The sequence below is a fragment of the Ovis aries genome, chromosome 1, assembly GCF_016772045.2.
Source record: "Ovis aries strain OAR_USU_Benz2616 breed Rambouillet chromosome 1, ARS-UI_Ramb_v3.0, whole genome shotgun sequence".
NCBI lineage: Eukaryota > Metazoa > Chordata > Mammalia > Artiodactyla > Bovidae > Ovis > Ovis aries.
The window spans coordinates 275,171,084-275,191,200 of record NC_056054.1 but is presented as its reverse complement, the minus strand read 5'-3'; the positions used below and the strand labels follow the sequence as shown (position 1 = coordinate 275,191,200).

At 48.2% G+C, this 20,117-nt stretch overlaps 1 protein-coding gene across 28 annotated transcripts in view; it reads left to right on the top strand.

Annotated features, from left to right (window-relative positions):
• Positions 1-20,117, top strand: part of TBC1D5 (TBC1 domain family member 5) — a 593,124-nt gene that overhangs the window by 526,466 nt on the left and 46,541 nt on the right. For all 28 annotated transcript variants that reach the window (XR_009595889.1, XM_060396753.1, XM_060396793.1 and 25 more), the window contains one exon: positions 17,427-17,590. Coding sequence is in view for 27 of the 28 variants with exons in the window: in XM_060396753.1 (XP_060252736.1) it covers positions 17,427-17,590 (164 nt within the window). In the remaining variant the exon portion in view is untranslated. The remainder of the gene's footprint in view (positions 1-17,426; positions 17,591-20,117) is intronic.

Below are 20,117 nucleotides of genomic sequence, written 5' to 3'. Positions count from 1 at the left end.
TTGGCAATGATTTAAAATAAAAAGAATATTTAAATATCATAACCGTGTGTCCAAAATCTAGAAAAAGTTTATTTAAGAAATTTAAAACAATAGTAATCCATATTCAGCACCTCCTATGGAATTTAGAAACATAAATATTTAAAGTTGCTGCATTTATCTTTTATTACAAAATCTTTTAAAATATTCTGTAGAGAGAAAGTCTGTATTAAATGGAAGGCTAGACTAAGAATCCTCCCTTCAAATTCAGACTAGAAAGAGGACAGTATTAATAGAAATTCATAAATGTCTTCCTTAGTTTAAAATACCCGCACAGTAGTCATGCTGCTAGCATTAAGCTGCTGTTCTAATAATGACATGTCTCCGTAATATCTGTGCTTTTTAATAGCGTAACAGAAAATGATATGTCATGGTTAGGACATGAGTGGTGTGTTGACTTAACGTGTTAAACATACCGTGGGACAGAGGGGTGTGATCTTGCTTCTGTATATAGTCCTGCGTTTCCCTGGTAGGGTTTCTGGCTGTGTTCTGGTAATTGACCCGCTGACCTTTAGGGCTTTCGGAGCTCTCAGAGTCTGTGAAAGCTGCCGCTTACTCTGCGCAGTGACCTAAGCAATAACGGGCTGCTGCGGCGTAGCTGGTGCAGGAGGCAGACCAGCGACTCCTCTTTCCCCTCGTCAGGTATTGCAGCTACGTGAATGCTGATGCGATTTCCTGACCCGGTGAGAATTCACAAGACTTAAATTTGTTTCCTTAAAAGTATTTTTTTTTGGCTGTACCACACAACCTGTGGGACCCTAGTGTCTTGGCCAGGGATTGAAGCTGGGCCCACGGCACTGAAAGGCACGCAGTCCTCACCACTGACTGCCGGGGGGCTTGCCCCAGGCAGCTGTCGAGCAGGCGTTCTGCTGTGGCAGGGTTAGTTTGCCGCAGAGTGTGTCTCTGGCTGCGAAAGCCTGATGGGTTTATACCTGTATGGAAAGAGAAAGCTAAAGGCTGCTTCCTGTTCTGACTTCTGCTTCTACGCTCCTGCTCAATCCATGTTTTCCAGTAGACACGTGAACAGCATCCCTTTGTAAACAGACTCTTAAAGAAGGTGATGGCAGCATTTTGTTCAGATGACTTGCATTAGAGAGGTAGAATTGTCTCCCTCCCTCGCCCAGCGAGCACTTGCTGGTTGCCTGCAGTGTGCCGTTGAGGTGAAGTGAAGTGAAGTAAGCTCGCTCAGTCGTGTCCGACTCTTTGCGACCCCGTGGACTATAGCCCACCAGGCTCTTCCATCCATGGGATTTTCCAGGCAAGGATACTGGAGTGGGTTGCCATTTCCTTTTCCAGCAGTGTGCCCTTAGAGAGGTAGGATCGTCTCCCTCGCCCAGCAGGCACGTGCCGGGTGCCTGCAGTGTGCCCTTAGAGAGGTGGGATCGCCTCCCTCCCTCCCTCCCTCCCTCCCTCACGCCCTCCCTGACCATGTGCTGCCTGCAGTGTGCCAGGCTCTGTCTTCACCGGTCCCTGGGCCTCCCTCCCATTTCGCCAAACTGTGTGGGCATCGCGGGTACTTCAGATGACTCGGGCAAGTCCACCTGGTCGAGAGCCAGCTCTTTTTCTGAGCCCCTGTTCCCGACTGCCCTGTCTGCCCTCCCCAGCAGGACTGTATCAGTCTCACAGGGACGGGTCCAGCGGCTTAATGAGACAGGAGGCCAGATGAACAGCTTTCCCCTGCAGTGGACAGTGGGGCAAGCCCTGCCCTGGTTTGGAGAGGTCACTGTGGGTTAGCCTCAACCCAGCACACTTCCTGCAGAGTGTCTGAGAGCAAGGGGAGGTAGAAGGGACCCAAAATAGTTAGTGGTGGCAACAGAAAGCTTTCTAGCAATCTCTGCTGGAGAGATTCTTGGGGCTCAGTAATCCCAGAAGCTGGAGAAGCTCATCAGAGGGTCCAGACCCACAAGAACAGACACACTTTTCAGGGAGATAAAATATCATGTAGCCTTCCCGTGTGTCTTTTCTCGGAGCGGTGGGGCAGATGTCAGGAAATGAAGCAAATATCAGTATTTGCAATAATTCTTCAATTGTAGGTAGTCTTTTCTTATCATGAGGTCTTATATCTGTATCTTTGCCTTTTAACACACAATAATTATATGGGTTTTAATTTTTTGAAGAAAATTACAAATATAAAGTGATATCTCACAATCCAGGCCACTAAATAATTTTTGGAAAATTGTTGGAAAGATCGTTTTCTCAGTGTAGGTTGCAGTCATAAAAGACATGCCACAGGAGAGTTTATCTTTTGTCAACTTAACTCAAAGAGTTTTCTTCAAAGTTATCTTTGGAAATAGCACATATGCCCCCAGGAACTGTTTTTGAGAGATACTTAGGAATTATTAATTCATAAACTTAAAATTCAGAAAACTAAGATCATGGCGGAGAAGGCGACGGCACCCCACTCCAGTACTCTTGCCTGGAAAATCCCATGGACGGAGGAGCCTGGCGGGCTGCAGTCCATGGGGTCGCAAAGAGTCGGACACGACTGAGCGACTTCACTTTGACTTTTCACTTTCCTGCACTGGAGAAGGAAATGGCAACCCACTCCAGTGTTCTTGCCTGGAGAATCCCAGGGACAGGGGAGCCTGGTGGGCTGCCGTCTATGGGGTCGCAAGAGTCGAACATGACTGAAGCGACGCAGCAGCAGCAGCAGCAGCAGCAGCAAGATCATGGCATCCAGTCCCGTCACTTCATGGGAAATAGATGGGAAACAGTGGAAACAGTGTCAGACTTTATTCTTTGGGGCTCCAAAGTCACTGCAGACGGTGACTGCAGTCATGAAATTATAAAAGACACTCCCTGGAAGGAAAGTTACGACCAACCTAGATAGCATATTGAAAAGCAGAGCTATTACTTTGCCGACTAAGATCCGTCTAGTCAAGCCTATGGTTTTTCCATTGGTCATATATGGATGTGAGAGTTGGACTGTGAAGAAAGCTGAGTGACGACGAATTGATGCTTTCGAACTGTGGTGTTGGAGAAGACTCTTGAGGGTCCCTTGGACTGCAAGGAGATCCAACCAGTCCATTCTGAAATCAGCCCTGGGGTTTCTTTGGAAGGAATGATGCTGAAGCTGAAACTCCAGTACTTTGGCCACCTCATGCAAAGAGTTGACTCATTGGAAAAGACTCTGATGCTGGGAGGGATTGGGGGCAGGAGGAGAAGGGGACGACAGAGGATGAGATGGCTGGATGGCATCACCGACTCAATGGAGGTGAGTCTGAGTGAACTCCGGGAGTTGGTGATGGATAGGGAGGCCTGGCGTGCTGTGATTCATGGGGTCGCAAAGAGTCGGACATGACTGAGCGACTGAACTGAACTGAAATTTAAAATATAGGGACACAGACATACATAGACATTACTTCCAAAGGGAAATTATAATTTCTAACAACTGCAGTATATAAATACTATCATATAATGGACCCTTAGGAAAGAAATTTATATTTCTTAAGTCAGTGCCACACACAGGCATTTTTAAAATTTGTGTCTGTGTGTGTTCATGTTTCAGATATGAGTGAATGTGCATAAATGCATATGCATAGATGCCACTATGCATGTTATCAGGTTTTCCCTTTTCGTTGTGGTTTGTCTCAGCCTATTGAATATAGCTCCCTGGGCTGTACAGTAGCACCTTGTTTATCCACCCTATAGATACTAGTTTGCGTCTGCTCATCCCAAGCTCACAATCCATCCTTCCCCTGCACCCCAACGCTGGCAGCCCCAAGCTTGCTCTCTGCATCTGTGTTGTCGACAGCTTCATCTGTGTCACATGTGAGGTGCCACATGTAAGCTATGTCACACGATGTTTGCCTTTTTATTTCTGACTCAGTTTGCTTGGACTTCCCTGGTGGCTCAGATGGTAAAAGCATCTGCGTGCAGTGCAGGAGACCTGGATTCAGTCCCTGGGTTGGGAAGATCCCGTGGAGAAGGAAATGGCAGCCCACTCCAGTATTGTTGCCTGTAAAATCCCATGGACAGAGGAGCCTGGCAGGCTGCAGTCCATGGGGTCGCAAAGAGTCAGACATGTCTGAGCAACTTCGCTTCACTTAGTTTGCTTAGTTTGACAATCTGTAGGTCCATCCATGTTGCAGCAGATGGCATTATTTCATTCCTTTTATGGCAGACTGTCACCAGCTTAGTTTTTTGAATGCTGAGTTTTAAACCAGCTTTTTCATTCTTCTCTTGCACCTACATCAAAATGCTCTTCAGTTCCTCTTTGCTTTCTGCCATAAGGGTGGTGTCATCTGCATATCTGAGGTTATTGATATTTCTCCCAGCTATCTTGATTCCAGCTTGTGTTTCATCCAGCCCAGAGTTTCTCATGATGTACTCTGCATATAAGTTAAATAAGCAAGGTGACAATATAGAGCCTTGACGTACTCCTTTCCCAGTTTGAAAACCAATTTGTGGTTCCATGTCCAGTTTTAACTGTTGCTTCCTGACGTGCATACAGATATCTCAGGACGCAGGTCAGGTGGTCTGGTATTCCCATCTGTTTCAGAATTTTCCACAGTTTGTTCTGATCTGCACAGTCAAAGGCTTTGGTGTAGTCAATAAAGCAAACGTAGATGTTTTTCTGGAACTCTCTTGCTTTTTTTATGCTCCGACAGATGTTGGCAGTTTGAACTCTGGTTTCCTCTGGCATTTCTAAATCCAGCTTGAACATCCAGAAGTTCACGCTTCACATACTGTTGAAGCCTGGCTTGGAGAATTTTGAGCATTACTTTATTAGCATGTGAGATGAGTGCAATTGTGCGGTAGTTTGACCATTCTTTGGCATTGCCTTTCTTTGGGATTGGAATGAAAACTGACCTTTTCCAGTCCTGTGGCCACTGCTGAGTTTTCCAAATTTGCTAGCGTATTGAGCGCAGCACTTTCACAGCATCGTCTTTTAGGACTTGAAATAGATCAGCTGGAATTCCATCACCTCCACTGGCTTTGTTCGTAGTGATGCTTCCTAAGGCCCCCTTGACTTCGTACCTCAGGAGGTCTGGCTCTAGGTGAGTGACCACACCATCGTGACTATCCGGGTCATTCCACCGTATGTATGTATCACCTCCGCCTTATCCATTCATCCGTGGATGGACATTTTAGGTTGATTCCATGTCTTGGCTATTGTAAATAGTGCTGCTGTGAACATAGGGGTTTGTTTGTTTGTTTAATAGAAAAAGGTTGAAAAGGATAAAAGTCTCCCTTCCCACTTAACCACTGTTAATGTAAAACTAAAGTGCATGTAACATTAGACAATCCCAGTTAACTAAAGGGAAAAAAGAGAAAAAACAGCTCCTTTTTCTCCTCCCACTTCCTTTTGCCAGCCCATTTAACTACACATATCCATTGTTAAGTTTCTTATAACTCCTTATAGGACAAAGAAAAAATATTTTAAACTAAAGGGTAACAGGTACCTCACGTTAATATGCTAACAGCTCGTGTCTGGAGATGACTTCACTGTGAAGCCTCAAGATGAAAGCAAAATCTGTGCAGTGCAGGTGACAAGCAGTAAGTGGCTGGGACAGAGACGAGGGAGGCCAGATCAGCTCAGGCAAGACGTAGTGCGACAGGACGGAGAGCCTGCTCCTGCCTGCAGGGAGGGCTGCAGAGCCTAAAGGCTGTCCTGGAAGATGGCCATGTAGCAGTCCCTGTGCGTGCTGTTGAAAAACGAGAGTCCTGAAGCAGAACAAGCAGTTCCATTGCCTTCTAAATGATCGCTTTAAGAAGACAGAGGAATTCAGAATATGTGAAACAAATTAAGGAGACTTCTCAATTAACTAGAGCATGCCTCTTTTTTGGGAAGACTTACTCCAAAAGACATTGAATGAATGAGTTGTTGGATAGAGAACAAGGTCAGAGTTAGCCCTTTGCCATGAGAAGATCTCATTCCACGTTTCTTTCATTTCAAGTCACATTTACTACAGCCCTTTCTAAGGGAGCAGGGTGATGAATCTGTGCTCAGCATGGGCTCTGGAGTCAGGCCTGAGTTGGAATCCGGCCTTAGTCACTGCCTTGCTGGATGCCCCATGGAGGCTGCTTGACCTCTCATCTGTAAAGAGAAAGGACAGCTGCTTTGGGGATGGAGGGATGGCACCCCCACACCTGTCCACCGCAAGGACTGGAGGGTTTCGCCTCTCATCTGTAGAGAGAGCAGGGACAGCTGCTTCAGGGTTGAGGGAGGCAGCACCCGCACGCCTGTCCACCTCAAGGACTGGAGGGTGCCGCCTCTCATCTGTAGAGAGAGCAGGGACAGCTGCTTCAGGGTTGAGGGAGGCAGCACCCGCACGCCTGTCCACCGCAAGGACTGGAGGGTGCCGCCTCTCATCTGTAGAGAGAGCAGGGACAGCTGCTTCAGGGTTGAGGGAGGCAGCACCCGCACGCCTGTCCACCGCAAGGACTGGAGGGTGCCGCCTCTCATCTGTAGAGAGAGCAGGGACAGCTGCTTCAGGGTTGAGGGAGGCAGCGCCCGCACGCCTGTCCACCTCAAGGACTGGAGGGTGCCGCCTCTCATCTGTAGAGAGAGCAGGGACAGCTGCTTCGGGGTGGGGGCAGCACCCGCACGCCTGTCCGCCACAAGGACTGGAGGGTGCCGCCTGCTGGGGGCGGCTGTGGTGGTGGGGTCATCATGAGCCTCCTCAAGTGCCTCCTTGGCCGTCAGGGTCAGCCGTGTGAAGCAAACCACGCAACGCCTCTGTGTTGTCTTAATAACGTGTCCTGACGATCTGAACCCCCACGTTTGCACTTTGGCACATCAGCCCTGGATGAGACGTCTCTGGCCGGGCTAGAACCGGGTTGGTTGCAGGCGCTGCAGGTCCTTTGCCCTCTTGCGGCACCAGCGTGTGTGTTTCAGGAGCAGACCGGAGCCCTCTTGCTGTCTGTCGCTCAGGCCTGCGAGGCCATACTCTGTCACCAGGAGGGGACCAGCTGCATCCTGTGTGCTCCCGGGTCACCGTGTGACGTCCAGGCAACCCCCTCTCTGTGACCGTAGCGATGGGCTTCCTGGAGGCCTTGCCCTTCCCGATCCTCTGAGCCAGGCTTCCCACCAGCGACCCCTAGAATTCCCAGCCTCCTGAATGTGTTGCCTTTAGGTGTCCTGTGTCCAAATCCCCAGCTGGTCTCAGGTTCACGGGGTTCTGCCCGGCCATTTAGGAATACCGCTCATCCCATGTCCTTGTTTCCTGTTGAGTTTAGTGAGAGAAAGGTCACGAGACTATCACACGTGGGGCGTCGTAGGAGCTTCACCTGCGTCCCCTCCCTCCTCTCTCCCCAGCCAGCCTGCAATCCGGGTCCCCACTGATGCCGGAGCAGCTCCTTCAGTGAACTCAGCTCTTGACAGATAAGCTCCATCGACACGTAGCCCGTGGGACCCAGAACATTTATTGAACGTTTCAGAGCAGCCTGTGCTCGGAGCCCGTTAGCCCAGGTCTCTCGGCGCCCCCCGAGCAGGTGGCCGTGGGCCCGTCCAGGAGAGTGCCCCAGGTCTGTGGGTACCCCAAGCAGGGCGGCTGTGGGCCTATCCAGGAGAGCGCCCAGGTCTGAGGCTGGAGGGTGGCCGTGGCCCGTCCAGGAGAGTGCCCCAGGTCTGTGGGTACCCCAAGCAGGGCGGCTGTGGGCCTATCCAGGAGAGCGCCCAGGTCTGAGGCTGGAGGGTGGCCGTGGCCCGTCCAGGAGAGCACCCAGGTCTGCGGCTGGAGGGCGGCCCCCACCCACCTGTGCTGGGTCGGGGGTGCCCAGTGCGCTGTGGATGGTCTGCGTGTGCTAAGTCCATTGCAGATGTTCGGACCACGCTGAGCCCTTCCCATGTGTCCACCATGGGCACCCAGCACATGTGAAGGGCTCGCCTCCCCATGGAAGAGACTGTGGCCTATGGAGGGTCAGGGACTTGAGGGTCCCGCGACTAGACAGCAGCTGAGTCAGACTGGACCCCAGCTGTGTCCAGCTCAGCAGGTGTGGATCTGAGGGATTCTGCTTGGCAAGCCGCTCGTGTGTCACCCATGACCGCCCCAGCTTTAGCTGAAGCCCTGAGATCTCTCGGGGGCCCAGCGCAGGAGGCGCCTCGTCCAGCCCAGCTCCAGTCATCCTGAGCCCACGTCCCTGCCTCCAGCCTGCAGTCCCCCAGGGCTGCTGACTGGAGCGGCCAGGCCCCTGTCTGCCCCAGAGCCGGGTGACCGGGAGGACAGAGCCCACACTGAGGGTGCCAGCAGCTTCTGAAAGGAATGTGTGTGCCCCCGTCCCCCCGGCCTGCGGCCCTCCTCCCCAGCACAGCCAGTGAGATCGCTGTCAGGGGAGAGACCACCCTGCTGGACTCACCCTGCGCTGCTCACGCGGGTGGCGGTACTCCTTTCAGTGCCATGCGGATGGCAGGGAGCCCCAAGGGGTCGATCAGGCTTTGTCTCATCGAGGTGTGCCCAGTAGTCTGCCTCTGAAATACTGTCTTTCCTGCAGAAAACTGACCTTCCCTGAACCACCACCCCCACCCTTCAGATGTAGCTCCCATCTGACGGCCTGAGACAAGGTCGGGTGGTCCCTCCTCTGAGCTTTCGTTGGCTGGGGTCGGAGGTTAGTCGGAGTGTGTGCGAGGCCTCGTCTCTCCTGAGCTGGTGTTTCAGAAGCTCCTTACGAGCTCCTGTGGGGCCGTCCTCGGGGCCGGCAGACTTTCTAGACACATTTCCTACCGTCAGCCCGCATAGGGCTTGTTCCCCGACATTTGAAGGAAAGACTGTGCATGCCTGCTGTGGCTTGAGGATATTTAGTATATTCAAGAGTGACTTACCGTGTAATTATGAAAAGCCGTTCTGGGTCAGGACTTCAGACCTTCGTAGGACGCTTCTGGGGTAGTGCCTTCAGGAGCACCCTGAATCCATGAGGAGTCAAAGCAGCAGCCTTGAGCTGCGGGAGGGGGTGAACCCCGTGCCGTTGCTGCTGGGACCCCTGAGGCCAGGACAGCACTCAGAGGCCGTCGTGAGAGGGGACCAGCCCGGGCCTCTGTTGGCCCAAACCAGCCCCGGGTGCAGCTGTTCCAGGGAAGGGGAGTGCTGTTGCTAGCGCAGTTCTTTTCACCTGGGACTGTCTGCAGAGAGGAAGCCACAGGGGCCGTCGGCACCTGAGAGAAAGCGTGCCTCAGTGCCGCTGGAGTCCTGCCCAGCTCTGCGTGGTAAACAGTGTGCCTCCAGGCGTGAGCGTCAGGCCCCGGCGCCCGCGGACGTGGAGTGAGCCTCAGGCCCCGGCGCCCCCGTGGACGAGTGTCGGTCCTGTCAAGACGCTGTGCAGCTTACGGGCTGCAGGCCTCTTGACCCGGACTCCGCCGGGATCTGTCCGGTGGGGCCTGGCTGGAGAAACGTCTCATCCATCCACCCGACGTTGTCCTGAGCCTGTGTGCTAGGCATGGAAAGGGCAGAGAGGCTGAAGGCCCTTCCTTCTGTCTCACATGCTGGTGACTCCAGCTTCTTGAGGTCTAAGTGTTTTCGTTCTCACAGGGCACAGAAATGTTAGCCAGTTTCTCTAACAGAGGAGAAATGTATTTTAGTACACAATTTTTATATGCGATACACTCCACATGGTACTTTATTAATACTACCACCAGTTTGGAATTTGTTCATTCTGAGATAAATTCTGAAAAGAGCTGACTTAATGTTATCTCTGAAACGACAGTTAGCTAAGCAGAATAAAAGCTACAAAAGAAACTCATGGAGAACGGAACTTTCAGATCCTCTCTGGATTGGATAACTGGATACATATTCCCACACAGTAAATGACTGATAAGCTGATTTGTTAAAGCAGGTATTCAAAAGATTTCGCCTAGATACGTCATCATCTTATTTTGCGGTTATTTTATGTAACAGTCTACATGTTGTGAAAAAGTTTGGAAATTTAGACTGTTAAGTGGATTATACCTGTGCTGTCCAGGGTGGTATCTGTTCACTACATTGGGCCTAGGAGCACTGCAACGAGTATGCACTGGGTTTTCAAGACTTCGTTTGAAGAAATGAGTGTGAACTATCTCGTTCTATTTTGATGGCATGTTGGAATGATCATAGTTTGGATGTTTGGTGAGGTAAAATATTTATTTAAATTAATTTTACTTGTCTTTAGCGTTTAACTATGGATACGAGAAAACGGCACACGTGGCCTGCGGGCTGTCTGTCGAGCAGCGGCAGTGCAGTCAGCCCCCTGCAGGTCTTCCATGCAGAACATGAGCAGAGGTTGACTGTCACCCCACCATGTATCACCCAACAGGAGAAGCTGTGACGGGCACAGCCCCTGCCCTTCCTGAAATCTGGTCTGTAATATAAGCAGGAACGCTCTAACTGAACACAAGAGACCTGACCGTCCATCTGTGTTTCCAGGAAAAAGCATTTCAAAGTGCGTGTGTATCCTAAGAACCGAGGAGAGGCCTCAGCCGCTCCCCAGGTCGAATCGCTCCTTAGCGTCACCCTCTCTGATGCAGAAGTGCAGTAACGTGTTGCTTTAGTCCTTAAGTTTGGACAAACCGCATGATACTGCTAGCTGTATATATAAACACTATTTCCTGGGCATAGAGTCGGTTAAACTCTGTAAGCCTCAGTTTTCTCATAGTGTCATTAGGATCAAATGATACAGCGTGTAAAGGTCCATACATGTGCATGGACTAACCTTTTGTAAACATCAGGGTATTTTAATTTTCTAATTTCTTCTTTGGGTCACCGGACTAGGGAAGTATGCGTATAGTAAAGGTCCAGGAATGGTAGATGGCTATAGGACAGATAAAATCTAAAACCTGAGTTCTCTTGATTTCATCATAATTTCACCATGGAAACAGTTGATTTCTATGATAGGAACCACTCTTGAGATTTTCCCCTGATGATGTGTGTGTGTCTGTGTGTGCATGTGTGTGCGTGCACATGTGCACACACTCATCACGTCTGACTTTCTGCCACCCCGGGGACTGTAGCTGCCAAGCTTCTCTGTCCATGGAGTTTTCCAGGCAAGAATACTGTAGTGGGTTACCATTTCCTTCTCCAGGGGATCTTCCCGACCCAGGGTTTAACGTGCTTCCCTAGCGTCTATCCTGCACTGGCAGACTGGTTCTTTAACACTGTGCCACCTGGGAAGCCCAATAATGTTTGTAATTTCTTTTAAATGGAAAAATTTCCCAACAGCTTATTATAAATGCCTGACAGAGATACCCCTACCTTATTTTCAGACAATAATCAAAAAAAACTAAAATTTTATAAGATTTGATACATATAATTTGTTACAACAATTTTTTTTTCATATTGGAAGATAAATTGGGAGGAGAGAGTTCTTGTAGTCCACAAAATTGTAAGTCTTTCCAGGAGTATAATAAAATGTAAATGAATCTACCTGGTGTTTTAGAGTATCTTAGAATCTGAGCTATCAGGTCAAATGATGAAATTCTGCAGAGCATTGTTACTGTTCAGTCACGCAATCGTGTCCAACTCTTTGTGACCCCATGGACTGCAGCACACCACGCTTCCCTGTCCTTCACCATCTCCCAGACTTTGCTCAAACTCATGTCCACTGAGTCAGTGATGCCATCCAACCATGTCATCCTCTGTCGTCCCCTTCTCCTCCAGCCTTCAATCTTTCCCAGCATCAGGGTCATTTCCAATGAGTCAGCTCTTCGCATCAGGTGACCAGAGTATTGGAGCTTCAGCTTCAGCATCAGTCCTTCCAGTGACTATTCAGGACTGGTCTCCTTTAGGATGGACTGATTGGATCTCCTTGCAGTCCAAGGGACTTTTTAGAGTATTCTCCAACACCACAGTTCAAAAGCATCAGTTCTTTGGTGTTCAGCCTTCTTTTTATGGTCCAACTCTCACATCCATACATGACTATTGGGAAAGCCATAGCTTTGACTACACGGATCTTTGTTGGCAGAGTAATGTCTCTGCTTTTTAACATGGTGTCTAGGTGGATCATAACTTTTCTTCCAAGGAGCAAGCGTCTTTTAATTTTGTGGCTGTAGTCACCATCTGTGATTTAGGAGTCCAAGAAAATAAAGTCACCCACTGTTTCCATTATTTCCCCATCTATTTGCCATAAAGTGATGGGACCAGGTGCCATGATCTTCATTTTCTGAATGTTGAGCTTTAAGCTTTTTCACTCCCCTCTTTTACTTTCATCAAGAGGCTCTTTAGTTCTTCTTCACTTTCTGCCATAAGGGTGGTATCATCTTCATATCTGAGGTTATTGATATTTCTCCCGGCAATCTTGATTCCAGCTTGTGCTTCCTCCAGCTCAGCACTTCTCATGATGTACTCTGCATATAAGTTAAATAAGCAGGGTGACAGTATACAGCCTTGACATACTCCTTTCCCAATTTGGAACCAGTTTATTGTTCCATGTCCAGTTCTAAGTGTTGTTTCTTGACCTACATACAGGTTTCACAGGAGGCAGGTAAGATGGTCTGGTATTCCCATCTCTTTCAGAATTTTCCGGTTTGTTGTGATACACACACTCAAAAGCTTTAGCCTAGTCAGTGAAGCAGAAACAGATGTTTTCCTGAAATTCTCCTGCTTTTTCTGTGAGCCAGCGGATGTTGGCAATTTGGTCTCTGGTTCCTCGCCATCTAAAGATGGTTCCTCTGCCATCTAGAGATCATAAGTAGAGTATAATTTAAAAAAAAAAAAAAGAAGGAGGAGTAATAATGAGAATTTCCCACTTATTCAACAGCTCTGGAGGCGAGAGGTCTGACTTAGGTCTCGCCAAGCTAAAGCCGAGGTATCGGGAGGCCCTTGGGGGAGAATCGTTTGTGCTGCCGGCAGTGTTCAGTTCCTAGTGACTGTAGCGCCGGGGCCCCCGTTCCTCCGCTGGCTGTCGGCGGAGGGCCACTCGCAGCCTCTAGGGTCCTCACTGCCTCGCTCCCCTTTCTCCATCCTCACAGCCGGCACCAGCAGGCCAGCGCTCTCTCTGTCTTCAGCTGCCTCGTTCTCTGCAGTCACATCTCCGACCCTCCTTCTGCTCTCCTGTCTCACTTTAAGGACCCCTGTCCACACTGACGCACCATGGCCACCCGGGACACTCTTCCCAGCTCAGGTTCTTAAATCGCGCCTGCAGCGTTGCTTCTGCCCTGTAAACCAGCACACTTACAGACCCTAGACGTTAAGGGCATAGGCTTTATTCCGCCTGCCAAGGCTTTGCGGTTAAGATATGAATTCTCAAATTGGACCCAGGAAGAAGCAGGAAACTTTTAATGGAGGAATTAACGTAGAAAAACGTCTAAAAGAGCCATTATAGTAATAACTTCAAAAAGTCACCAGCACTAGCAAATGTTATAGGTGAATGACCCAAATTTTGAACGGACGGATAAATTTGGTTGTATAATCTTAGGAAAAGATGGGAAGTCTTTTATTTCATTTTGTGAAAAAGACATCTTGTGAATCAAAATGCTTTGGTTGGTTTCTTAGATTCCTTTTTGTCTGTGGACTTTTAGGAGTAATTTGAAACTCAAAGCTGAGCAAACATTCCTTCTGTTTTAGCTTTATCTTCCAGCACCCCGAGGCAATAAAAGCTTCTCAAGGAGTGCAGTTCCAAGGAACAAAGAGAAAATAATCATAAAAGGAAGAAGAAAAGCCTAGGTTTATAGCACAGGCTTAAATTGTTTCCCGCTTTATCATCTTGGATAAGAAATGCCTTCCTTGAGGGACCCTGAAAACAGAAGCCAAAAAGAGACACACACATACACACACGCGCACGCGCGGGCTGTGTTCCAGAATTTGCTCGCATAGGACAGAGTTTTTTTTTTAAGATATTCACCCTCACTAGTTATTAAGAAACCTTAACTAACATAATGAAGCCCTCCTTCCATCAGATTAACCAAATAAATAAAAATTTAATGCATCACATTACTTTTACGCTTGCTGCTGCTACTGCTGCTAAGTCGCTTCAGTCCTGTCCGACTCTGTGCGACCCCATAGACGGCAGCCCACCAGGCTCCCCCATCCCTGGGATTCTCCAGGCAAGAACACTGGAGTGGGTTGCCATCGCCTTCTCCTAGTTTTACCTAGCTTAGGTATAAACATACATTAAACACATATGTTTACGTTAAAATCCTGTGTGTGTGTGTGTATTGATCGCTCGGTTGTGGACTCTTTGTGAGCCCATGGACAGTAGCCCACCAGGCTCCTCTGGAGTGGGTTGCCATGCCCTTCTCCAGGGGATCTTCAGGACCCAGGGACTGAACACAGGTCTCCTGCATTGTGGGCAGGTTCTTTATCATTTGAGCTCTCCGGGAAGCCCATGTTAAAACCCTAGGAGAAAGCAATTTGGAACCGTTTATCTAAATTAGACTGTACATGCCATTAGACATAGCAGTTGTACGTATATAAATTTGTCTTATAGAAATAATTACCTCTACCTAAAGGTGCACCTCTCTAGAGTGTTGTCATTTTGTTTGCAAAGGTGGAAAATTAGAAAAACGCTAAGTATTTGGGAACACTACAAACTTTTTCTCTTCACATTCCTTAAAAAAGGTAAGGCTGATTTTTATACAAATCAAAGGTAAGTTTTTATGACCAACTAAGTCCAAAAAGTGAGTTCCAGAGGAGTGGACTTTTGGAATAACGGAAGAAGAACCTCTGAAAAATCTGTTTCTCCACAAATAAAATAGTAACGGCAGAAACGCCAAAGTCAGCTTGTTCAGAAGTAACAGTTAAAGGACTCAATCAATGTAAGGAGCATCTACTCAAGGAAAAAATGGCTCAGCCTCAGTAAGAAGAGCACGCTTTCTACCATTTTAACTTCCCCTCTTTCCACCCAGATCTGCCATAGCCGTGGTTGACCAGCAGCCTTGCAACCACTGGGGAGAAAGAATGAATCTGGAACACCCTGAAAGTCCCGTCCCCAGTAAATGGTCACTAGTTCCAGCAGCTCCCGCAAAACAAATCTTGTTCTTAGGGCTTGTCTTTATTTGACTTTAATCAGAACTCACTTAGAGAGAAACCCTATCCACCAGACATCCATCAGAAATGGTCAGGGGCCCTTACTGAACATCACAGCTGCCCAGGGCAGAAACAGTGCAAGCCAGAGACTGACCAGAAGCTCAGCAGGCAAGCCAGAGGCCAGCAAGAGACCCGGAAGGGAGATCTGAGGAGCGGGGTATCCCCCGGAGGGTTTGGAAGGTGCCAGGATGTTCCTCGGAACCCAGAAGGCCACACATGCAGGACGTGCACAAGCCCAGGGATGGCCTAAGAAGCTCAGTCTGCCAGGTGAACCTGAGTCTCTGCACAGACAAGAAAGAAGACGGATGCGAGTTGTGAACTGCCTGAATGCGGGCACAGAGCTCCCAGCAGGGGCTCAGATACCGGTTCAAGGAGTTTAAGGAAGGGGAGTCCTGCCCCTTACCTGACCACTTGGCTAACCGAGCAGAGACTTCAGGGGCACACAAAGCGAGGAGTATAGCCCTTACAGAATTAGTTTAGGGAAGTCACTAAGAAAAACTGACAAGAAAACAAAACTGGACATTGGGATGGGAGGCACTCAGCTCTCATCACCGTCTTACTTCAGAGCACTTGCAGTCACACCTGATCCCTCCCTCCCTCTCGTACCCTTGATGGATCTGTCAGTAAATCCAGTCAGCTTTGGGTGGAATCTGACCACTTCTCACCACCAAGCTGTGATCAGTTGGCTGACTTGGATTTTTGCAGTGGCAAAATTGTTCCCCGCCTCCCTTTTTTTTTTTTTTTTTCCCTTTCCCACCCTCAAACTGTTCGCAAAGCACCCAGAGGGATCCTTTGAAAATTAAGTCAAGTCACGTCATGCCCCTGCCCAAATCCTCTAGCTGCTTCCACTGGCTTCCCTTCTCAGAGTAAAAGTCATCAAAACTCCACAGATCCCCCCTGCCGGATGCCCTGCTGGCTCCCAGACCTCAGCCCACTCCCCCAGGCTGAGCTTCAGCCGCACTGGCTGCTCTGCTGATCCTCCAAACCACTGGGGCCTACTTGGGGCCTTGGCACCTGCTGGCCCTCGTGTTATCTGCAAAGCTGGTATTTTCCCTTCTCTTGAGTTTTTGCCCAAATGTCCTGCACCTCAGATCTCAGTGACGCCTTTCCTGACCATCCTGCTTCAAACTCCGCGCCTTTGTCAGACACTCTCAGTCCCCTTGTCTGCTTTATTTGTGCCCACCATGTTTTCTGCCATGTGATGCCGTGTAAAATCGTACGTATGTTTTGAACGTACACGCCTGTCTCCCCTCACTAGAAACTGGGCACCGTGGGGAGTGGGATTTCTGATGGTCAGTTCCTGCTGTGTCTCTGTGCCCCTGAGTGCCTGGTGCTTCCTATTAGGCCCTCGGTTGCTGTGGGTGAGTGAACGAATGAAGGAGGGCGTGCTCGCCGGGCACCGTGCCAGGCCCTCCGTCCCCATCACAGCCTTCCGGAGGCGTCCCCATGGGGTCCGCGAGCCCGGCGTGGCTCTGGCTGCACCTGTCCTCCGCACCCAGCAGGACTTCCTGGGCCCGTGCTCCTGTCTGGGAGCCTCACTGCCCCGGAGCCTGTGGGGAAGGCCCTGCAGGAGTCACCGATGCTGCGCTGCGACGCAGGGACCAGTCTGGACGTGGACGGCCATGTGAGCCCACACTCTGCCCCTCTCCAGATGCTTCTCCCTGGGGCTGGGGGTAGCAGTGTCCCTGTTTTGCAATCAATGAAAATGAAAGAGGCTTTTTAGAAAAACCAGTGGAGGATTTATTTTTTCAATTTATTAATAATATAATCACCACATAATTGTTTCTGGCTTCTTATTATTAAGAAGGGCTTAATAATAGAAGGGCTTCCCTGATAACTCAGTTGGTAAAGAATCCCTCTGCAAAGCAGGAGACCCACGATCCACTGGAGAAAGGCTAGGCTACCCACTCCAGTATTCTTGGACTTCCCTGGTGGCTCAGCTGGTAAAGAATCCGCCTGCAATGCGGGAGACCTGGGTTCAGTCCCTGGGTTGGGAAGATGCCCTGGAGAAGGGAAAGGCTATCCACTCCAGTGTTCTGACCTGGAGAATTCCATGGACTGTATAGTCCATGGGGTCGAAAAGAGTCAGACACAACTGAGTGACTTTGACTTTCACTTTCTATTATTAAGGGTGATAACATTAGTAAGGGAGAGTCCAGTTATTTAATCCATGATTTCTGAAATTGGATTTTTTTTTCATTTTTTTAATACATGTACACACTTAGACCATTGTAGTATAAATAATTTATAGAAAACTCTAGCACTTCTTCATCGTTTTAAAAAATGGACAGCTATTCTGATACATAAAAAAGCATGCATCTTAATACTCCATGGAGTCATTATGTTGATGGTGTACATAAAGAAGTATCATATTATTGATCATTTATTAAAAGCAGTAAACTCAGTAGCAGTGAAAGTGTCTGGTGTTTCATTATTGCTACTGAATTTTTCTTCTAGGACAAAGTTCTAAAAACATCAGTTCCTCCCCGAGCATTGAGAGTTTGCCTGGAGGGAGAGAGTTCACTGGCTCCCCACCTTCATCTGCTGCTAAGAAGGATTCCTTTTTCAGCAACATCTCCCGATCACGCTCACACAGCAAAACTATGGGCCGGAAAGAATCTGTAAGTATTTTAAGGACAGTTTTCTTTTTATTCTTCATTTTCCTCTAAAATGCCTCATTTGTGAAAGCCTCTTTTAATGCCTAGTTTTATAAAGTTCTTAAAATCATTATGGACTAAAATGAAATATTTCATCAAAAAATATTTTGATTATTATAATTTAGTAATATTTTAAGGTTGTCGTCTGTATTATACTGGGTTGGGGACAAGGTGACGTAGTATCAATTTAAACTAAGATGAATCCTAAATTTTCATTCTGTTCTTTTTTGCCAAAGCCTGTGTTGTCTTCTAAAATGTAACGATTATCACTGTAACAAACCATAGAATAAGATACTTTAAACAGACCAAGCTGTTTATGTTGCATTGATAGCCACCAATGCCATTTGTATACATTACTCAAAAGCATATAGCTAGTACCTATCAACTACCTAAAAAAAAAATCTGGTTTCTAAAAAATTTTAAGTCACCTTCACAAGAACTAAAATATTTATCACATTTTATAGCTAATTCAACATGGTATCCTAATATGAAGAATTCCACTGCCCACTGGAAGAGGATGTAAATGTGAGGCCTTACAGAAAGGGGTCTGGATGTGGCTGAAAGGGTGCTGAGACGGCAGAGTAAGGCTGCTGAGATGGGGGGCTGTAAAACGTCTGAGGGATAATTATTCATGGCTCATAGGCACGGTAACAGCGTGGTGTCTCTCTGTGTGACTGCAGGACATGCAGCGTCCTGGGGCCTCGGCCGCCTCATCTGCAGTTTGAACAGCATCCTTTGTGCTCTGAAGGGGCGACGTCACCGCATACTCACTTGGGGTGCTTCTCTCATATGCGCAGGAGCAGCGTGGAGCTTTCATTTGACGGTGGCAGCTTTAAAGCAAGCAGTTAGCTCTGCTCCCTCCTAAACTCCACTCCAAGACCGTTAAAGTCATTAGAGATAAGCCCTCCAGGAATAAAAAACAGGATAGAAAGCAACAGCAGCAAGATTTTGTTACTTGGAAAGCAGATGTTAAGTGGAAGCCAGTGCAGCAGCCTGAGAAAGCTGAACGCTAAGGCAGCAGTAGGGAAAAACCAAGAAGCAACTTGAGTGAGATGGTAAACCCTCTAGAAGCTCAGGAGCAGTGGGAACTTAGGAGCAGGATGGACGTGGAGCTGAAGACATGCTATGGTTCAGTCACTCAGTTGTGTCTGACCCCATGAACCGCAGCATTCCAGGCTTCCCTGTCCATCACCAACTCCCGGAGTTTACTCAAACTCATGTCCATCGAATCAGTGATGCCACCCAGCCATCTCATCCTCTGTCATCCCCTTATTCTCCTGTCTTCAATCTTGCCCAGCATCAGGGTCTTTTCTGCTGAGTTGGCTCTTCTCATCAGATGGCCAGAGTATTGAAGCTTCAACTTTAGCATCAGCCTTTCCAGTGAATATTCAGGGTTGATCTCCTTTAGGATTGACTGCTTGGTTCTCCTTACTCTCCAAGGGACTCTCAAGAGTTTTCTACAATACCACAGTTGAAAAGAATCAATTCTTCTGCATTCAGCTGCCTTTATGGTCCTGCTCTCATACCCATACACGAACACTGGAAAACCATAGCTTTGACTATGCAGACCTTTGTCAGCAAAGTAATGTCTCTGGTTTTTAATATGCTGTCTAGGTTGATCATAACTTTTCTTCCAAGGAGCAAGTGTCTTTTAATTTCATGGCTGCAGTCCCCATCTGCAGTGATTTTGGAGCCCAAAAAGTAAAGTCTATCACTGTTTCACCATCTATTTTCCATGAAGTGATGGGACCAGATGCCATGATCTTCATTTTTAGAATGTTGAGTTTTAAGCCAGCTTTTTCACTCTCCTGATTCACCTTCATCAAGAAGCTCTTTAGTTCCTCTTTGCTTTCTGCCGTAAGGGTGGTGTCATCTGCATATCTGAGATTATTCATATTTCTCCTGGCAATCTCGATTCCAGCTTGTGCTTCATCCAGCCTGGTATTTGTCATGATGTGCTCTTCTGCATATAAGTTAAATGAGCAGGGTGACAATATCAGCCTTGACGTACTCCTTTCCTGATTCTGAACCAGTCTGTTTTTCCATGTCTGGTTCTAACTCTTGCTTCTTGCCCGGCATACAGGTTTCTCAGGAGACAGGTAAGGTGGTCTGGTATTCCCATCTCTTTAAAAATTTCCCACAGTTTGTTTTGATCCACACACTCAAAGGCTTTAATTAGCATAGTCAGTGAAGGCAGAAGTAGATGTTTTTCTGGAATTCCCTTACTTTTTCTGTGTTCCAGCAGATGTTAGCAATTTGATCTCTCATTCCTCTGCCTTTCTAAATCTAGCTTGTACATCAGAAAATTCTTGGTTCATGTACTATGAAGCCTAGTTTAAAGAATTTTGAGCATTACCTTATAAATGAAAGAAAACCCCATAGCTGCCAGAGGGCACAAACAGAACCTTGTGCGCGCCCGGACCCAGGAGAGGAGCTGTGGGAGCCTCAGGAGCCTGAGGCAGGCCCGCCTGCGAGTGAGAGGGGTCCCCAG